This window comes from Typopeltis vanoorti, chromosome 4 (assembly GCF_054136105.1).
Source record: "Typopeltis vanoorti isolate ZY-2024b chromosome 4, IOZ_Tvanoo_1.0, whole genome shotgun sequence".
NCBI classification, from domain to species: domain Eukaryota; kingdom Metazoa; phylum Arthropoda; class Arachnida; order Uropygi; family Thelyphonidae; genus Typopeltis; species Typopeltis vanoorti.
Genome location: NC_143552.1, coordinates 28,084,064 through 28,101,107, shown reverse-complemented (window position 1 = coordinate 28,101,107; position 17,044 = coordinate 28,084,064). Strand labels below are relative to the sequence as shown.

The window sequence follows — 17,044 nt, the reverse complement described above, 5'->3', positions numbered from 1 at the left end:
CATAATGTATGAAACTAGATGACATATCAAATGTCATCTGGTTTCATACATTCTAGTTTAATTTGAGCATTAACAAATACCATTAATAAAATTGAAAATAGAAAAACAACAGAAGAAGAAGAAGAATACATACATGTGGAATTTTACAAGTTTAGAATACCAGAAAAATCCTTTAGATTGTAGAAAACTGCATTAGTTATACCAGTGAAAAGATATCTGCAGTAACTAGAGGGAATAGGCCTGATTAATGAGATATATTCAGAGAAACTAAATTAAACTATATAAGGCAAACTATTAGAAGAGTAAAATGGGTTCTGTGAATGCTGATCTTTCACGTGTCTCAATTTTGACTTTAAAGGCAATCATAAGAACAGTGGAACATTGTGTGATTGGAAGAGACCTGTGTTCAGTTCTCATTGTGACAAGAGAAATCATTATATGGTGTTTTTCAGTTGAAGGTGATTTTAGCCCTTTGTGGGTAGCAGGGTTTTTTTCTCCTGGAAACTCAGGTTTTTCATCCCTCATATAGGCAAATCGGCCATGGGAATGCATGCAGTTTACAGACAGTACTGTTGGTGGGGGGGGGGGGGGGTAGATGGCATTGATGGTAGTAGTAGTCATTGTGTGTAGTCGGAGAATTAAGTTGTAGGAAAGATGAAGTAGAGTAGTCCTCCCACAATGAGTCCTTGAACTCATCAAGTAATAATTATAATAAATCCTTATTTTTTTGGAAATTTTCTTCTCTTTTATAATTATAATACAGAATAGCAGGCTTTTATTGTTATTATTATAGAATATTAGTTGAATTAACACCAAACTGACTTTTGCATTCAATCCAAGAAATATGTGCCAAGAGAAGAATAGCAGTTTAATTAGAACAAATATCAGAATAGAGAAATTATATCAAGAGGAGTATGGCATGAATAATACTTAATCATGTTTACATTTGTAATATAATCCATGACTTATTTTTCACAGTATTAACAACACCACAAACACTTTTATCAACAAAGATGTTTTATTAACGCTAATATTTCGCTGATTTTCAACTCAGCATCATCAGAGCACAACACACATGTAAACGTGACAGTGAGTGAGTGAAACAATATAATTGCAAAAGACAAAAGATCTAAAGTCCTATTTTTGGCGCCCTCTAACGGGAAAAAAAAAAAACAGCAGTTTTCCAGGAGTTTTTCTTAGGATAACCGTTTCCCAAATTTTTGGCAAATTAATGCAACTATATTTGTTAAGGTTGGGAGAATTCTCCAAAGCCATTGCTGACTCAAAAAATAATCTTTCAGATCTATAACGACTCCTAAATAGCAAATTCGTTTTCCTCCATCTAATCCTGTGTGAAGGAGTGTCCAAAGCGTGGTCTGCCAGTCCCGACTTGCCATAGTAATAGTAGCGAATGTATCTTTCATGTTCTTCCAGGCGGATGTTCACTGATCTTCCTGTTTGCCCATAATAGGCCAAGTCACAGTCACATGGAACTTCATACACTCCTGGGTGTGCTAAAGGGTGAAGTTTATCCTTTGGCGAGTGGATCAGAGTTGCCAGCTTGACATGAGGTTTGAAGGTGGTGCGAAGGCCATGTTTCAACAATACTTTGGCTATCTTTTCTGATGTACCTCTGACATAGGGAATAGAAATGGTCATGTTGTGTTCTTGTGTATTAGGGGAGGGCAGAGTAATGGGCCTATGTAGTATTTTATCTATTTTGTAGGGATTGTAGCCGTTGGCTAAGAACGTATGCCGCAGGTACTGGAGTTCAGTGGTCAGACAGAGCTGTATCGTTAGAACAAATGGCTCTGGCTCTGTGTGTAAGTGTTTTTAAAATGACGTACTGTTGGACTGGGTGATTGATGTGATTGTTTATGTAGGTATCTTCCTGTGTGTGTAGGCTTTCTGTAAATAGAAAAAGATAGTGATCCATCTGAAAGGCGGGTGACTAATGTGTCAAGAAATGGTAAACAGTTATTTGATTCTTTTTCTACTGTGAAGTGAATTTTGGGGTGTTGGCTGTTTAGGTAGGTGACAAAAGCATCCAAAGTGTCTTGTCCATGGGGCCAGATGGCAAACACATCATCTACATAGCGCAACCGCACTTGTGGCTTGTATGTAGCTGTGGTAAGTACTTTGTTTTCAAAGTGTTCCATGTAAAAATTTGCTAATGGGGGAGAGAGGGGGGAACCCATAGCAGTACCATTAATCTGTTTGTAGAATTCCCCCCCCCCAATGTAAAGTAACCTGCATTCGTGGTAAATTGAAATAATTCAAAAATATTTGGGGGAAATTTAGACTTGATTAAATCAAGAGTGTCTATAAGTGGTACATCACCTCCCTAATTGGTAAATAGGGAGGTGACATCGAAACTAACCATTATGTCTGAATTTTTTAGGATTAGATTTTTAACCAGTATTTTGAAATGGATTGAATTTTTTACAAAAGTAGAGGAGTTGCCAGTAAGAGGGGCAAGCGACTTAGCTAAATGCCAGGCCAGTTTATATGTGGGATTATCTATGCTATCAACTATGGGGCGTAGGGGAATATTAGTTTTGTGGATTTTTGGTAATCCATAAATACGGGGTGTTTTAACATGAATTGGTTTTATTTTCCTGATGATTTTTTTGGGCAATGATGTCACTTTTTTCAGTAATTTTCGGACTTTTTTCTTTTGCGACATCATAGGGTCTCGATGTATAATTTGATACGTGGAACTGTCACATATGAGATCTTGCATTTTTCTGTTATACTCTTCTTTATTCATGATAACTGTTGCATTTCCTTTATATCCTATTTTAACTTATATCCCTTATATCTTAACTTTATATCCCTTTATAACTGTTGCATTTCCTATAAAGGAAATGCTATTTTAACTTATATCCCTTATATCTTAACTTTATATCCCTTTATAACTGTTGCATTTCCTATAAAGGAAATGCTATTTTAACTTATATCCCTTATATCTTAACTTTATATCCCTTTATAACTGTTGCATTTCCTTTATAGGAAATGCAACAGTTATCATGAATAAAGAAGAGTATAACAGAAAAATGCAAGATCTCATATGTGACAGTTCCACGTATCAAATTATACATCGAGACCCTATGATGTCGCAAAAGAAAAAAGTCCGAAAATTACTGAAAAAAGTGACATCATGGCCCAAAGAAATCATCAGGAAAATAAAACCAATTCATGTTAAAACACCCCGTATTTATGGAGGAATTTTGTAGGAGTTTTATTTTTTACAAATTTTTATAAAGGTTCTCATCTCGTGGCATCTTTTTTGTCATCCAAGAAATATTCCACAAGATGAGAACAAACTACTTGGCCAAAAGTTATACTAGGAAGAACTTGAATATATTCCCATTTCACACACCTTTGTCTACTTTAAGCATGATGGCATGAAAATGACTAGTTTAGGCTATGGACCAGTATTATTATTACTAATTTGGTTTGTGAGTGCGAATTCGTGTTAATGCTGCCCATGATGGTTACAACCCTATCACAACATTAGTACCACAAGTAGGGTAAGGATTAGATAATCCAGAAATCCTGCCTAGAGAGCAAACATGATACTTTTTCAAGTCGCTTCAGGTCTCCAATAAGCAAAGTGATGATACTGCACCAGATAATGAAAATCATCTGCTAACTAAAAGACATTCAAAAACATTCCATGCCTATATGGGATTTGAACCCACCTTGAAGAATAGAGGCACTATCCACCAATCAGGCCAGATTACCATACAAGAAAAGTTAACTTCAAATTCTTTCCAGTTTGTGAAAAGTTAGTTGGGTATCTAAATGTGGATAATGCCCATTGGTGACATCTGCCTTATATATATGTGGTGGAGATCTCATAGCTAGATGGAACTCATACTACAGCAAATTCACTCACTATAACAAACTCTCAAAATGTTCCTAACAAAATAAATGTAGCAGCAATTCTGTGTTAAAGCCAGTTCGCTGTAGGAAATCTTCCATTATAGCAAACTATTCCTTTAGTCCTTGTGAATTTTTCCAGATACAAGTAGCTCTTACTGTAGTAAGCTAATTGCATCTGGCTTCAGTTTGTTTTTCCTACACTTCTTAGATTTGTGTGTATAAACCATATTGTTTAGAAATTCTGTAGTCATAATCACAGAACTGAGTACTATATATTTTAACAACACAAATGTTTTACCTCGGGAATGTTTGTTCACATAATAAGTTCTGATTTATTAGCATAAACTTACTTATTCCTCTTCGCTCCATTCAAAGCATAGGACCTCTACCACAGATTTCCATCTGACACCATTTTGTGCTTATCTCTTCATTTGTGTCCATTCTTTTCATGTAGGATTACATTTTTTGGTCAGATTTTTTCAGTGATCCTGATTTTACAAGAATGAATTGCTAGCACTTTGCTCAGCCCAAACCTATATATCCATTAGTATGAAACCAGCCATAATGTGCACTATGGCTGGTTTTATTAGCATAAAGGCAGAAATTAATCCATCAGTTTTTGATGACCATGATCATTTTATCAGTATAAAATTCACCAAAATTAAATATAAAACTTTTATTAAGCTGCATTTTTACCACTCTTTCACGATCTTTATATGCTCTCTCTTTTATTTCTTCATTTCTGACTGACGAAAGTGGGTAAAAGAATCAGACACTGTAATTTTCTCATCCTTTTGGATTATATTTCTATTCTTTCATATTTATTCCTATTTCATTATGTTATTCCAGTATTCCTTTAATTTATCAACATCTCACATCACTTCTTTAAAATTTTGTTTATTTTATCCTAATTTTATTTACAATTGCATATTTTGTAGAATAACAGCTTTCTCAGTAGTCATAAAAACAGTGATATCTGACTCCAGTTTAAGTGTCATCAACAGTTTATTTCCCCACTGTTAAAATTTCTGGTCTACAGGTATTGTATTATATCTTTAACATCTTGTGGTTTACTCTCTCATGATCCAAACCTCATAAAAACTCTGTAGCGCATCTTTGTCTTAAGACATTAAATATCATTCACTAAAACCACTGAAAATTATTTTCCATGAAACAATGGAATGCCTATTCACCTTCTTGACTTATCAAATATGCCCTCTAATCCTTACCATCTCAAATTAATGTACATTTTATTAATTCCATCATGGTTGAACAGGTTGGTCTTGCTTCTGTGCAAACACCCAATCACATAAGAATTTCTCTTATTTTGGCAGATGCTTAACTACGTAGCTTACGTATGTGTGGATTCAGATCCTACCATATGGTTTGCGGGAGACAACTATCCTAAGTTCCATGTTTGGTTTCTGGAGACAAGAATCACATAGAAAATAGTAATAATGATAATTTTAGTTATAATCTCATCTACATTTCATTTCCTTTTTTAAAAAATCCCAGCATGAATGATAATTAATATATAAGCTTGAACAATTTGAAAGGAACAAAACCATTTATTGTATTAATAAATATACACCTGATCATCAACTTACGACCATCTGCACTTATGACCACAAAAAAAAAAAATAAATAAATAAATAATTCATAAATTAATAATAAATCAGGCAGCTGCATGTATGATAACTATGGGATACGATAGTTATCGTATGATAACTATCTCTCACATACACTCAGTCGCTTTCAAGCATCTGTTGCGTGTGGTGTATTAATTAAAATTCTACTGAAATACTACCTATAAAATGTCTAGTAAAAGGAAAATGCCTTCATCTACAGATACGCCAGCTAAGAAGACAAGGAAAACTATTGATTTAGAGTGTAAAATGAAAATTATCCAGAAGTATGAAGGCGAAAAGTAAGTGAATACGATAACACGTGACGTGAAGTTATCACATTCCACGGTATCGACGATACTCAAGGACAAAGAAAGAATTCGGGAAGCTGTGAAAGGTTCTGCAACCATGAAGTCTACAATTTTAATCAAACAACGACAGGGACCCATCCATGAAATGGAGAAATTGTTGTTTGTGTGGATGGAAGATTTAATAAAGAAAAATTCACCCATGAGCTTTTGCATAGTGCAAGCGAAGGCTAGAAGTCTGTTTCAGAGTTTAAAATCACGTGCCGGAGACGATTACGCAGAAGATTTTCAGGCTAGTACTGGATGATTTAAGCATTTTAAAAAAAGATTTGCTTTTGCATAATGTATGTGTCACAGGAGAAGCAAGAAGTGCAGATGAAGATGAAGCCCAAAAATTCATTGATAGTTTCGACTCTTTAATCAAAGAAAATTATCTACCGGAACAAATATTTAATGTAGATAAAACTGGCTTGCAATGGAAATGCATGCCTAATCGTACGTACATACACCAAGAAGCAAAAAGGATGCCAGGATTCAAAGCTTTTAAGGATCGGTTGACTTCGTTGCTTGGTGGGAATGGTTTTAAGCTGTAGCCTTTTCTCATTTATCGTTCAGAAAACCCTCATGCATTTAAGCACATCAACAAGTACACACTGCCTGTTTACTACCGTTCAAACCCTAAAGCTTGGATGACTCGAGCACTGTTCGAAGACTGGTTCATGAACTGCTTTATTCCCCAGGCTCATGAATATTGTGCAGAGCAAGGTATCCCTTTCAAGATTTTATTGATTATGGACAATGCCCCTGGCCACCCTCCTCATCTGGACGACCTTCAACATAATGTTAGAGTGGTTTTTATGCCACCTAACACAACTCTCATTCAACCCATGGATCAGGGTGCTATTTCAGCATTCAAGGCTCACTACTTCAGAACGACATTTGCACAAGCCATCAAAGCGATAGATTCTGATGCTGATTTATCTTTGCGAGACTTTTGGAAGCAGTACAACATTCTTCAGTGTATCAAAAATATTTCGACCGCATGGGAATGTGTTGCAAAGAATTGTATGTCGGGAATTTGGAAAAAGTATCTAAAATGTTATGCGAATACATTTGAAGGATTTGAAAAAGGACTGGAACTGGAAGTGATTACAGAAAAAATAGTTAAACTTGCAAAAAATCTTAAATTAAATTGTGAAATAGAAGATGTAGAGGAGTTGCTAGATTGTGAAATAAAAGAACTTTGATGAAGAGTTGATTGAATTGGAAGCACAGAGAGTGTCAGAAGAAAAAGCAAGAGAGGAAGAAGAGAAAGAAGAAGAGGAGCCAGAAAAGAAATTCACCGCAAAGAGTTTATCAGATTCTTTTTTGCAACTGAATAAAGCTCTCGCCAGTTTCGAAGCAATGGACCCTAATGTCGAACAATTCACAAAGGTTGAACGTATCATTCAAGATGCTGTGTGTTGTTATCGTGAGATATACGAAGAAAAAAAAAGAAACAAACTGTTCAAACAAAGCTCAGCATGTTCCTCATCAATAGAACATCTCCTACCTAAACCTAAGAACATGACCTTGATGATCCACAACCCAGCACAAGCAAAGATTAAAAATTGATTTTGTAAATTTCATTTGTATTAATTTTAGATTGTATTTTTGTGTTTACAGTACAGTATGTACAGTATTATTTTTCACATTATGTACAATATACATAATTATAAATTTAAAAGATTATAAAAATAAATTATAAAGATGATAAAAAGATTAGAAAGGTTAAAGAATGCTGTTAATAAATATATGGACGACATACGACCAGATCGACTTACGACCTGTCATCCAGAACGAAAGTCGGTCGTAAGTCGACGACCAAATGTATGTTGGTTACCTCAATACTTCATAACTGCATCATGTATGTTTTGAACCTTGGTATGTTTGCTAAGCATTTTATCGCTATAGTCATCCATTTTTATGTTGTTAATTATATATTTAACGTATCTACTTCTGCAAATATTATTGATATTTTAAGTTTCACAAAAAACCATTTTGTATTTCATTTATGCAGATCTTAATAAAATGGAGAAACTACTGAATGAAAGGATTAAAGAAAATGAACACCTTAAAAAGATTAATGAGAAATCTAATAATGAGCAAGTTATTGTATTGGAAAAAGAGATTCAAAAATTAGAACAGGATATCAAGACAGAGAAAGATCTCAAACAGCAAATAACCCAAGAGAAAGATGATGCAATGAAGAAAGCAACAGGTATATTTTTTTCTTATATATTCATTTTAAAAGTAAAAGGAAATACAAGTATCCGTTCAAAAACTTCTTTATTTCTTTTATGTATGTCAGTAGTGAAACCAAGCTAATTTGTGCGTGTGTGAAAGATACAATCTGAAGGCTCTGAATGAAATGTATTATAAAAAGCAAAAAAATCTACAACTTGTAAAGTAAAATAGTAACTAACATCCATATAAGTTCAGGAAGACTTGATGTTTTAAAATGTTACATCTGGCTCATTGTCTATTTCATACATGAATTTGTTGTTAAGTGAAATGAAGATGCTGTTGTGATAACTTTAATAGGTAACCAAATCTTTTCTCATTTAAAGGTCATATATTATCATATTGCCTTGTTTTAAGAAGTTGTGCATGGAAAAAATCTTACATCACCCTCTTCTCATGTACTGTAATCACTGTAAGTGTTTCAGGAAACAGTCCTTCTGTCACTTTATATTTCATTGTTTCAAAGAAGGTTGACAAGTGGTGTCATTCAAAGTTCTGCTCTGGAACAATTGTTGTGTATAGTTCATAATTTGAGAGCAAATATTCATTTATTTGCTGAGTGCATTCGAGTAATGCATTCCATTCACTGACAATTCTCCGTGTAAAAAAATCTACTGCTCGCACCCCTCTACATCACAGTCTTACACAACTTCCTCTCGCCTTCTACTCTTTTTTTTTTATAATTCCCCTTTGGATTACTCCAATAAAATCCCCTCACTCACTTAAATGTCTCTGTCGTATCACCTCTTATCCACCAAGCTCTGCAATCCACATTTCTTCAACCTCTCTCTCTCCATAGCCAGCATTCCAGAGTCCTGATATTGTCTTAATCAGGTAAGGAGTCTCTGTTATGAGGCCATACAGCAAAGATGTCATCTATATATCTAACCCAAAAGGATGGTTGAGGGAATAGATGAAATATAGATAAAAACAGGACTTCTTCTAAATGTTCCAAATAAAAGTTGGCTAGAGCAGGAGAGAGTGGACTTCCCATGGCTGTTCCTTCCACTTGGTTGTAAAATTTGTTTTGACATAAGAAATATCCAGAGTGCATTACAAAATCTTATAAAGTTATTTGATTTCGTAATGCACTCTGGATATTTCTTATGCCAAAACAAATTTTACAACCAAGTGGAAGGAACAGGCATGAGAAGTCCACTCTCTCCTGCACTAGCCAACTTTTATTTGGAACATGTTGTGGGAAGATGTCAGCAAGTAATTCTAAAGTCTCTTTGAGAGGTACATTCGTATATAAAGATTCTGTATCAAAGCTAACCATGAGATCTGTAGGTTGTAATGCGATATTTTTCAATTTATTTAAGAAATCCAAAGAGTTTTTTAAAAACAGAGTGTGAGTTGCCTTATGCGATAAGTAGGAGAATCAATACAATCCACTATAGGGTGAAGAGGAATATCTGTCTTTTGTATTTTAGGAAGACCATAAAACATGGGAGGCCTTGCAAAATGAGTTTTTTGCCTTTCGATCGTGTCTACATCCAAACTTATGACCTCATCTAGCAAGGAGTTTAATTTCTTCAGTTGTCTGTTGATTGGATCGTGATTTAGTTCTTGGTATATTGAGCGATCTCGAAATAAAAGGGACAATTTTCTTCTATAGTTTGAAGAGTCCATAATTACTGTTGCTTTCCCCTTGTCAGCTTTAGTAATGATAAGTTACTAAAGTTGCTTCTTAAGGAATGTAGCGCTTTCTTTTCAGAAGGAGATATATTCGAAGGAGGAAGCTATACCTATATCTCCACAAACTTAGAACCACATCTTTCAAACATAGTTCTGAATGTGGCTAAACGTTCTATACAACGTTTGTATAAAAAACAGAATCAACATCTAAACCGCAAATATGATGTTCTTGTTTCTAGACAAATCAAGCCAGTCCAAGTTCCAGATAATTGGATCGTCAATGTATCCGGTCGCCCTTTAACTAATAGTGAAATACCCATCCTCTCAAAAGGACATGAATTCTCTATAGTCCCTAAAAAAGATTCCATATCTAGATTTCCTAGTTAAAATTATACTGAACCTAATTCATCTTTCAAGTGAAAAAGCTAATGCTCTCCTCCTAGTAGTTGCTTCTTCGCTACTTAAAGCCAAGCTTCCTCCCTCGAACATATCTCCTTCTGAAAAGAAAGCGCTACATTCCTTAAGAAGCAACAGTCACCTCATCATTACTAAAGCTGACAAGGGGAAAGCGACAGTAATTATGGACTCTTCAAACTATAGAAGAAAACTTTCCCTTTTACTTCGAGATCGCCCAACATACCAAGAACTAAATCACGATCCAACCAACAGACAACTGAAGAAATTAAACTCCCTGCTAGATGAGGTCATAAGTTTGGATGTAGATATAATTGAAAGGCAAAAAACTCATTTTGCAAGGCCTCCCATGTTTTATGCTCTATCTAAAATACATAAGACAGATATTCCTCTTCGCCCTATAGTGAATTGTATTGATTCTCCTACTTATCGCATAGCCAAATATCTAGCTAAATTATTGAAATCACACATGGCAGCTAACGCTCTTTTTTTAAAAACTCTTTGGATTTCTTAAATAAATTGAAAAATATCGCATTACAACCTACAGATCTTATGGTTAGCTTTGATATAGACTCTTTCTATACGAATGTACCTCTCAAAGAGACTTTAGAATTACTTGCTGACATCTTCCCACAAGACATTTATAAAGTTATTTGATTTTGTAATGCACTCTGGATATTTCTTAGGTCAAAACAAATTTTACAACCAAGTGGAAGGAACAGCCATTGGAAATCCACTCTCTCCTGCTCTAGCCAACTTTTATTTGGAACATCTAGAAGAAGTCTTGTTTTCATCTATATTCCCTCAACCATCCTTTTGGGTTAGATATATAGATGACATCTTTGCTGTATGGCCTCATAACAGAGACTCCTTACCTTCCTTTTTAAGCAGTATCAATTCCTTACATCCTCGTATAAAGTTTACCATGGAGATTGAAAAAGACAACGAGTTATCATTTTTAGACGTCCTCCTCATCCGTTCACCTTCAGGTATTCTTACAACAACAGTATACAGAAAACCAACTTCCACAGGTCGTTATATTCTGAAAGAATCTGCCCATCATCCTTGTCAAAAAACAGGAATCATAAAATGTTTAATCCGACGAGCCAAAACTAATTGTTCAACTTCTCATTTATTACAGAAAGAACTGTCGACTATCAAACATCGCATGAAACTAAATGGCTTCTCCGAAAAGAGTACACAACATCTTTTTAATTCTTACAATCCAACACAAAACAGCAAAGATTCAATACGTCGAGTTCCAATTCCTTACATTTCCAGGATTTCCGAACCAATTTCAAGAATTCTGAAGCAATATGATTTAACAGCCACTTATACACCTACTAACAAATTATCCACCCATTTTCCTTCTTCTAAAGATAAACGCTCACCTATGTCTCTACCTGTTGTGTATCAAGTTCCATGTAACTGTAATTTTTCCTACTTTGGAAAAACTGGATGCTCTATAGAAAAAAAAATTCAAGAGTGTCAATCATCAATTCAACACAACAAACCCAAGAAATCTGGATTAGCTCAGTAGAAACGAGCCACAACATCCTTTGGTCCAAGACTCTCCTCCTACACAGATGTCGCTATAAATTTGAACGTTTATTTAAAGAAAGTATGGAGGCCTTACTTCAACGTCCAAACTTGAATCGTAATGACTGTATATCTGTATCAAAAATTTGGGAAAGTGTAATCAGGATAACACATTACATTTTTTTTTCTTCTTATATATTAGTCTTGTTATTTAAGATTATTAAATGAATTTCTGAATTAATATCTTTAATTTAATCATGACTCTGATAAAAAAATGTTTACTCTTTTAATACTTAGTGATATGACACCACGCGGCTCGTTCTATTTGTGAATGATCAATTGTTCGTATTCCACCTTGTTTTTTAAAAGTATTCCTACATTCATATGTAGCCACTGAAGATGGTCTCTAATATTCATACTGAAATATTTGGCAAATTAAATAATATTATTGTGTAAACGTGTATATATTTTATAATCCTAATGTCACAAGTATCTTTAAAGAATCAGATATCCAGCAACAGTTCCTTGTTTAGCATAGGTGTAAAGCTTGAAAGAATACTATGCCTTATCTATAAAGTAGGGTTTCTGATTTATGGAATCCTTTAGCGTAACCACCTATTATAATATGTAGTATTAAACATTATATAGGTTTGCAATAGCTATTCACTCTTACCATGTTAACTGGGACAAAAACTTCACTGAAGAGAATATTATGATTGGCAAACAATGGGGATCGTTTTTTTCTCCTCCCTGTACATTTTTTTTTTTTAATGTAGCACCCATACACAAAAGGTTTGTTTGTGAACCTTGGGTACATTCATACTATTGGGTGCTAAGGATTTTTTATTTTTTTTTTTATTGTTTTTGATTGATTTTATATATATATATATATATATATATATATATATATATATTTGTATTTTATATGTTATATAAATATATTTTACGTGGGTGGTCTGAAAAGTTCTCAGCCTAACAATGTAAAAACAATTTATAATTTAAAAATTATTTTTATTTTTCAACATAATCTCCCTTAATACTAATACATTTATTCCAACGATGCTCCAGCGCCTTTATCCCGTTCCTGTATATGGTTCTCAGTAAGATCTGCAAAATATCCCTCTACAGCTGCAATCACCTCTTGATTCGAAGAAAAACGCTGACCAGCGAGGAAGAGTTTTAGGTCTGGGAAGAGAAAGAAGTCAAAGGGAGCCAAATCTGGGGAATAGGGTGGATGTTCCAACAATTCATAGTGCAGATCCATTAATTTTCCCATTGCCTAAACACCTTTGTGGGCAGGTGCATTGTCCTGATGAAAGATTTGGCACTAAACAACCAGCTTCTGTCGACTGTTTTGACTACTGTTTGGATTCGGGTGTGTACTGGTAAATCCAAGTCTCATTCATAGTAATAAATCGATGCACAAAATCAGTTTTATTCTTGTTAAAACGCTCCAAGCACTGTTCACAGATTTTCATGTGAGTGCATTTTTGATCTGTGCGTCACCTATCTTGCACAAAGCTTTTTCATTTTAAATTCTTCATGCAAAATGTATCCTACACGTTCTTTTGAAATGCCTATGGCCTCAGCTATTTCATGCACTTTGACTTTCCGATCATCCAATACCATATCGTGCACTGATAAATGATTTCTGGTGTTGTTACACTTTTTTGTTTGTCCTTCATGTGGATCATCTTCAAGGCTGGTAACGACGTTTAAACTCAGCAGTCCATTTCTTAATTGTCAAAAATGAAGGAGAAGAGTGCCCATAAACTTTTAAGAACTTCAAATGAATTTATTTTGCCTTTAAATCTTCTTTTACAAAGAATTTTATAACTGCACGATACTTAATTTTATCCATTTCAAGGGATAGGGACAACACTTTGGCTTTCGACAGCTGTATAAAAAAACTACTTGATAGAATGACTTCCAATTTCACATGGATGCTTATGACAGATGAACCAACTTAGAAAAAAAAAATCTTGCCAATAGTGTTGCCATTTCTGGTTGAGACCAAGAACTTTTCAGACCACCCAGGTATATATTTTTTGTATGGGTTCGCTTAAGGGTGAAAGCCAAATAACTAGGAGATCTCCACATCGCCTTTCAGAAATGCAGAGAACCAATTGGAGATTTTGGAGTTTTAGTACACAGGAAGTTGAAGGGTCATAGAGCAAAAATTGCAAATACAACTCATAAAAGGCATAGCTAATTTTTTTAAAGTATCACTCCAATTATTAAGAAAAAAACAGTATTTTTAAATTATATTTTAATTTTAGTGTTTCTTTTAATTCAATGAACCGTGACATGTAAAGATAAGAAAGTCATTTTATCTCTTTACAAGGACTTGATTAGACCCCACTTGGAGTATTGTGTGCAGGTCTGGTCTCCTGGTTTCCATGGTGATTCCGATACAGTGGAGAGAGTGGATAGGAAAGTGTCAAAAAATCATATCAGGATTGTGAAATACTGATTATGAAGACAGGTTGAGAATTTGTAGACTGCTGACACTAGAAACAGGAGAAAGAGGAGTGATATGATTGAGACTTACAAACTTCTGAAATGGTTATACAGTATTTCAGATGGAATTTTTCATTTTATGGAGGGCGGGGAAAGGACGTGAGGGCAACCTTGGAAGTTGAAAATGAATGCTCAAGAATGGGATGAAGCTAGATTTTTCTCTCATAGAGTGGTGCATAGATTAGATGTTGTGTGTGCATGTAGTGTGAATGAATTCAAGAACAGGAATGACAGCTGGTGCAAATAGTATAGCCTCCCTCGATGAATTCCTGACTCCTTGGAGGTCTCTCTTTGATACAGATATACAATAATGACTGTATATCTGTATCGGAAATTTGGGAAAGTTTAATCAGGATAACACATTAATTTTTTTTCTCCTATATTAGTCTAATGTTATTTAAGATTATTACATGAATTTCTGAATTAATATCTTTTAATCATGACTCTGATAACAAAATGTTTACTCTTTTGATACTTAGCGATATGACATCATGCGGCTCGTTCTATTTGTGAATGATCAATTATTCGTATTCCACCTTGTTTTTTAAAACTATTCCTATGTAGCCACTGAAGATGGTTCTGTAATATTCAGACTGAAATATTTGGCAAATTAAATAATGTTCTTGTATAAACGTGTATATATTTTATAATCTGCCACTTAAATTATACATACTTTATTTTTTATTATGTCAGAGCTCTTTAAGGGTTTCATGGTCATCTCTAAAGGATTACATAATTAGAATCTTATTCTACAGACCAAATGTTGTTAAGCAGGATAGTAAGCTCTCACTGGTTATCTGCAACCTGAATTATACAAACCTTGGAACTGGGATAAACTGAAAACTTTATACTGCTGCAAACATTTAAATAATCAGATAATAAAATTCTTAAAACTAGCTAATCTGAATAAATAAATTATTTCATATGAATAGAATTTTCCATCTCACATCTTACAGAGGAAAACAGAATAACAATTGAAAAGTATAGCATGTGTTATATATTAATGTCAAAGTTTCTGGAAGACAAAACTACATAGACAAGGAATGCAAATAAATTTACTAGCTCAAATTAATTATCTACAAGCCAATGTTTCATTACCTTAAGCTGCCATTATCAAAGGCAATTTGACACTACACACTCATTGAAGACAACAAACCAAAATGACCTGGATAACAAGGGAGCCACATGGATGGAGGACAACAGTGGCACTCTTCATGGTGATTCCTGTTGTTAATGCTGATGGATAGATAGGATGGTGCCAAAATCTATATAAAATCATAATGTCCATTGTGTTGCAGTTATTGAGTTCTGTAGAACTTGTGCTGCTTCCAGGATCAGTGTCTCCAATTTAAACTGGGATTTTTGAAGTAGCCTAGTTTTCTTCCATTTTATGGAGTAGTCTTTCTTTAAGGATGTTGAGATTGTCCACTTTTTTGGTTGTCCATTCCGAATTTATTTTTTATGTTCTTTTTTTCTGACCAAAGTATTTCGTCATGTCTGAAATATTCGATTCTGCTCTGGTATGGGAAGCTGTAGACACCTGGGAATGATAGAAGGTCCAGGCAATACTTGATTTGTCTTAGGCAGGTAGACACTTTGTTTAGAGGTTTGTATACTGTTCTGATTTGCATTATTTCAGGAGGTAGCCCAGTTTATCTGTTTTGCCTTTGATATAGGATAAAGATATAGTGTATGTATAGTCTGGTTTAGGAGGCGTGGATTTGTTGTTATTTTTTAGGAGTTTGGCAAGGGTTTTTTTTGTTTTGTTTGTATGTTTCCATTTTGTTGGAAGATGTGAGTTGTAGACAGGTGTAGTTCTAGTCCTGGGAATAAAATTTGCTCTGCCCTGGATGCTAAAGTTGTGAAAATTGCAAGTGTCAAGTGTGAAGTGGCATGTAGGTATCTGGGTGTGTGCACGCGCGAAGGCTTACAGTAAACTGAACATATGAGGGGCCCATCTGCTTGCCTTGTAACTAAATTATCTACAAGGGCAAGTGCCCCTTCTTTTTCCTCTTCCACAGAGAAACTAATTTTACGATGGATATTATTGAGGAAATGTAAAAAATTGGGAGAGCCTGTGGACCACACGACAAAATGGCAAAGATGTAATCCATATACCTCAACCAAACTTTGAGCTTGAGGGAGGGGACAAATTAAATGCCAAAGATTCAAACGATTCCATGTATAAATTAGCAATGGGGTGAAAGTGGGGAGCTCATTGCTACCCATTCAGTTGGTTTAAAAAGCTGGTTGTTTCAGCTAAAATGCCCTGATTTAAGACAGTGCTTAAAGAGATGGCAAATGTTGGGGGATAAATTTTGGACATGAGAACTAGTGTATTGTCTACTGGAACATTTGTAAAAAGAGCTTCAAAGCAGAGTAAGCAATTGTTCTCTTCTAATTGAAGGCTTTGTATAGTGGTTTTAGAGTGCTTGGAGATTTTTATGTATAAAGATGTTTTGCCAATTTGTTTGTTTTAGTTTGTCTATAGGGACAATTTGAGCTAGTAAGTTATTTATTTGAATTCCATGTGTATGTAGTTTTATCTTCCAACAGCTACTGAAATTTAAATAACACTAAAATTTTTATCAAATACAGATTATTTAATACAGTGTAAATAAACATTAATCCAACAAATAGATGGTCTGGTTGGCTGATTGGTTAGCATATCCGCTCTCCAGCCAATAGGCTATGGGTTTGAATCCCGCCACAGGTATGGATGTTTATCTATCCACCAACTACAGTGAACCGCTGTGGTTGGTGGATTGAGTGGTGGAGATGGAGAGTTGTGATGTAGGTGCCCTCCCTTGATGAGCCTTTGGACTTTTT

General features: G+C 34.6%; 1 protein-coding gene across 1 annotated transcript in view; it reads left to right on the top strand.

Moving 5' to 3' along the window:
- Nucleotides 1-17,044, top strand: part of LOC150107184 (uncharacterized) — a 646,985-nt gene that overhangs the window by 459,826 nt on the left and 170,115 nt on the right. The window contains exon 19 of the mRNA XM_090391664.1: nt 7,881-8,081. Coding sequence (XP_090247790.1) covers nt 7,881-8,081 — 201 coding nt within the window. The remainder of the gene's footprint in view (nt 1-7,880; nt 8,082-17,044) is intronic.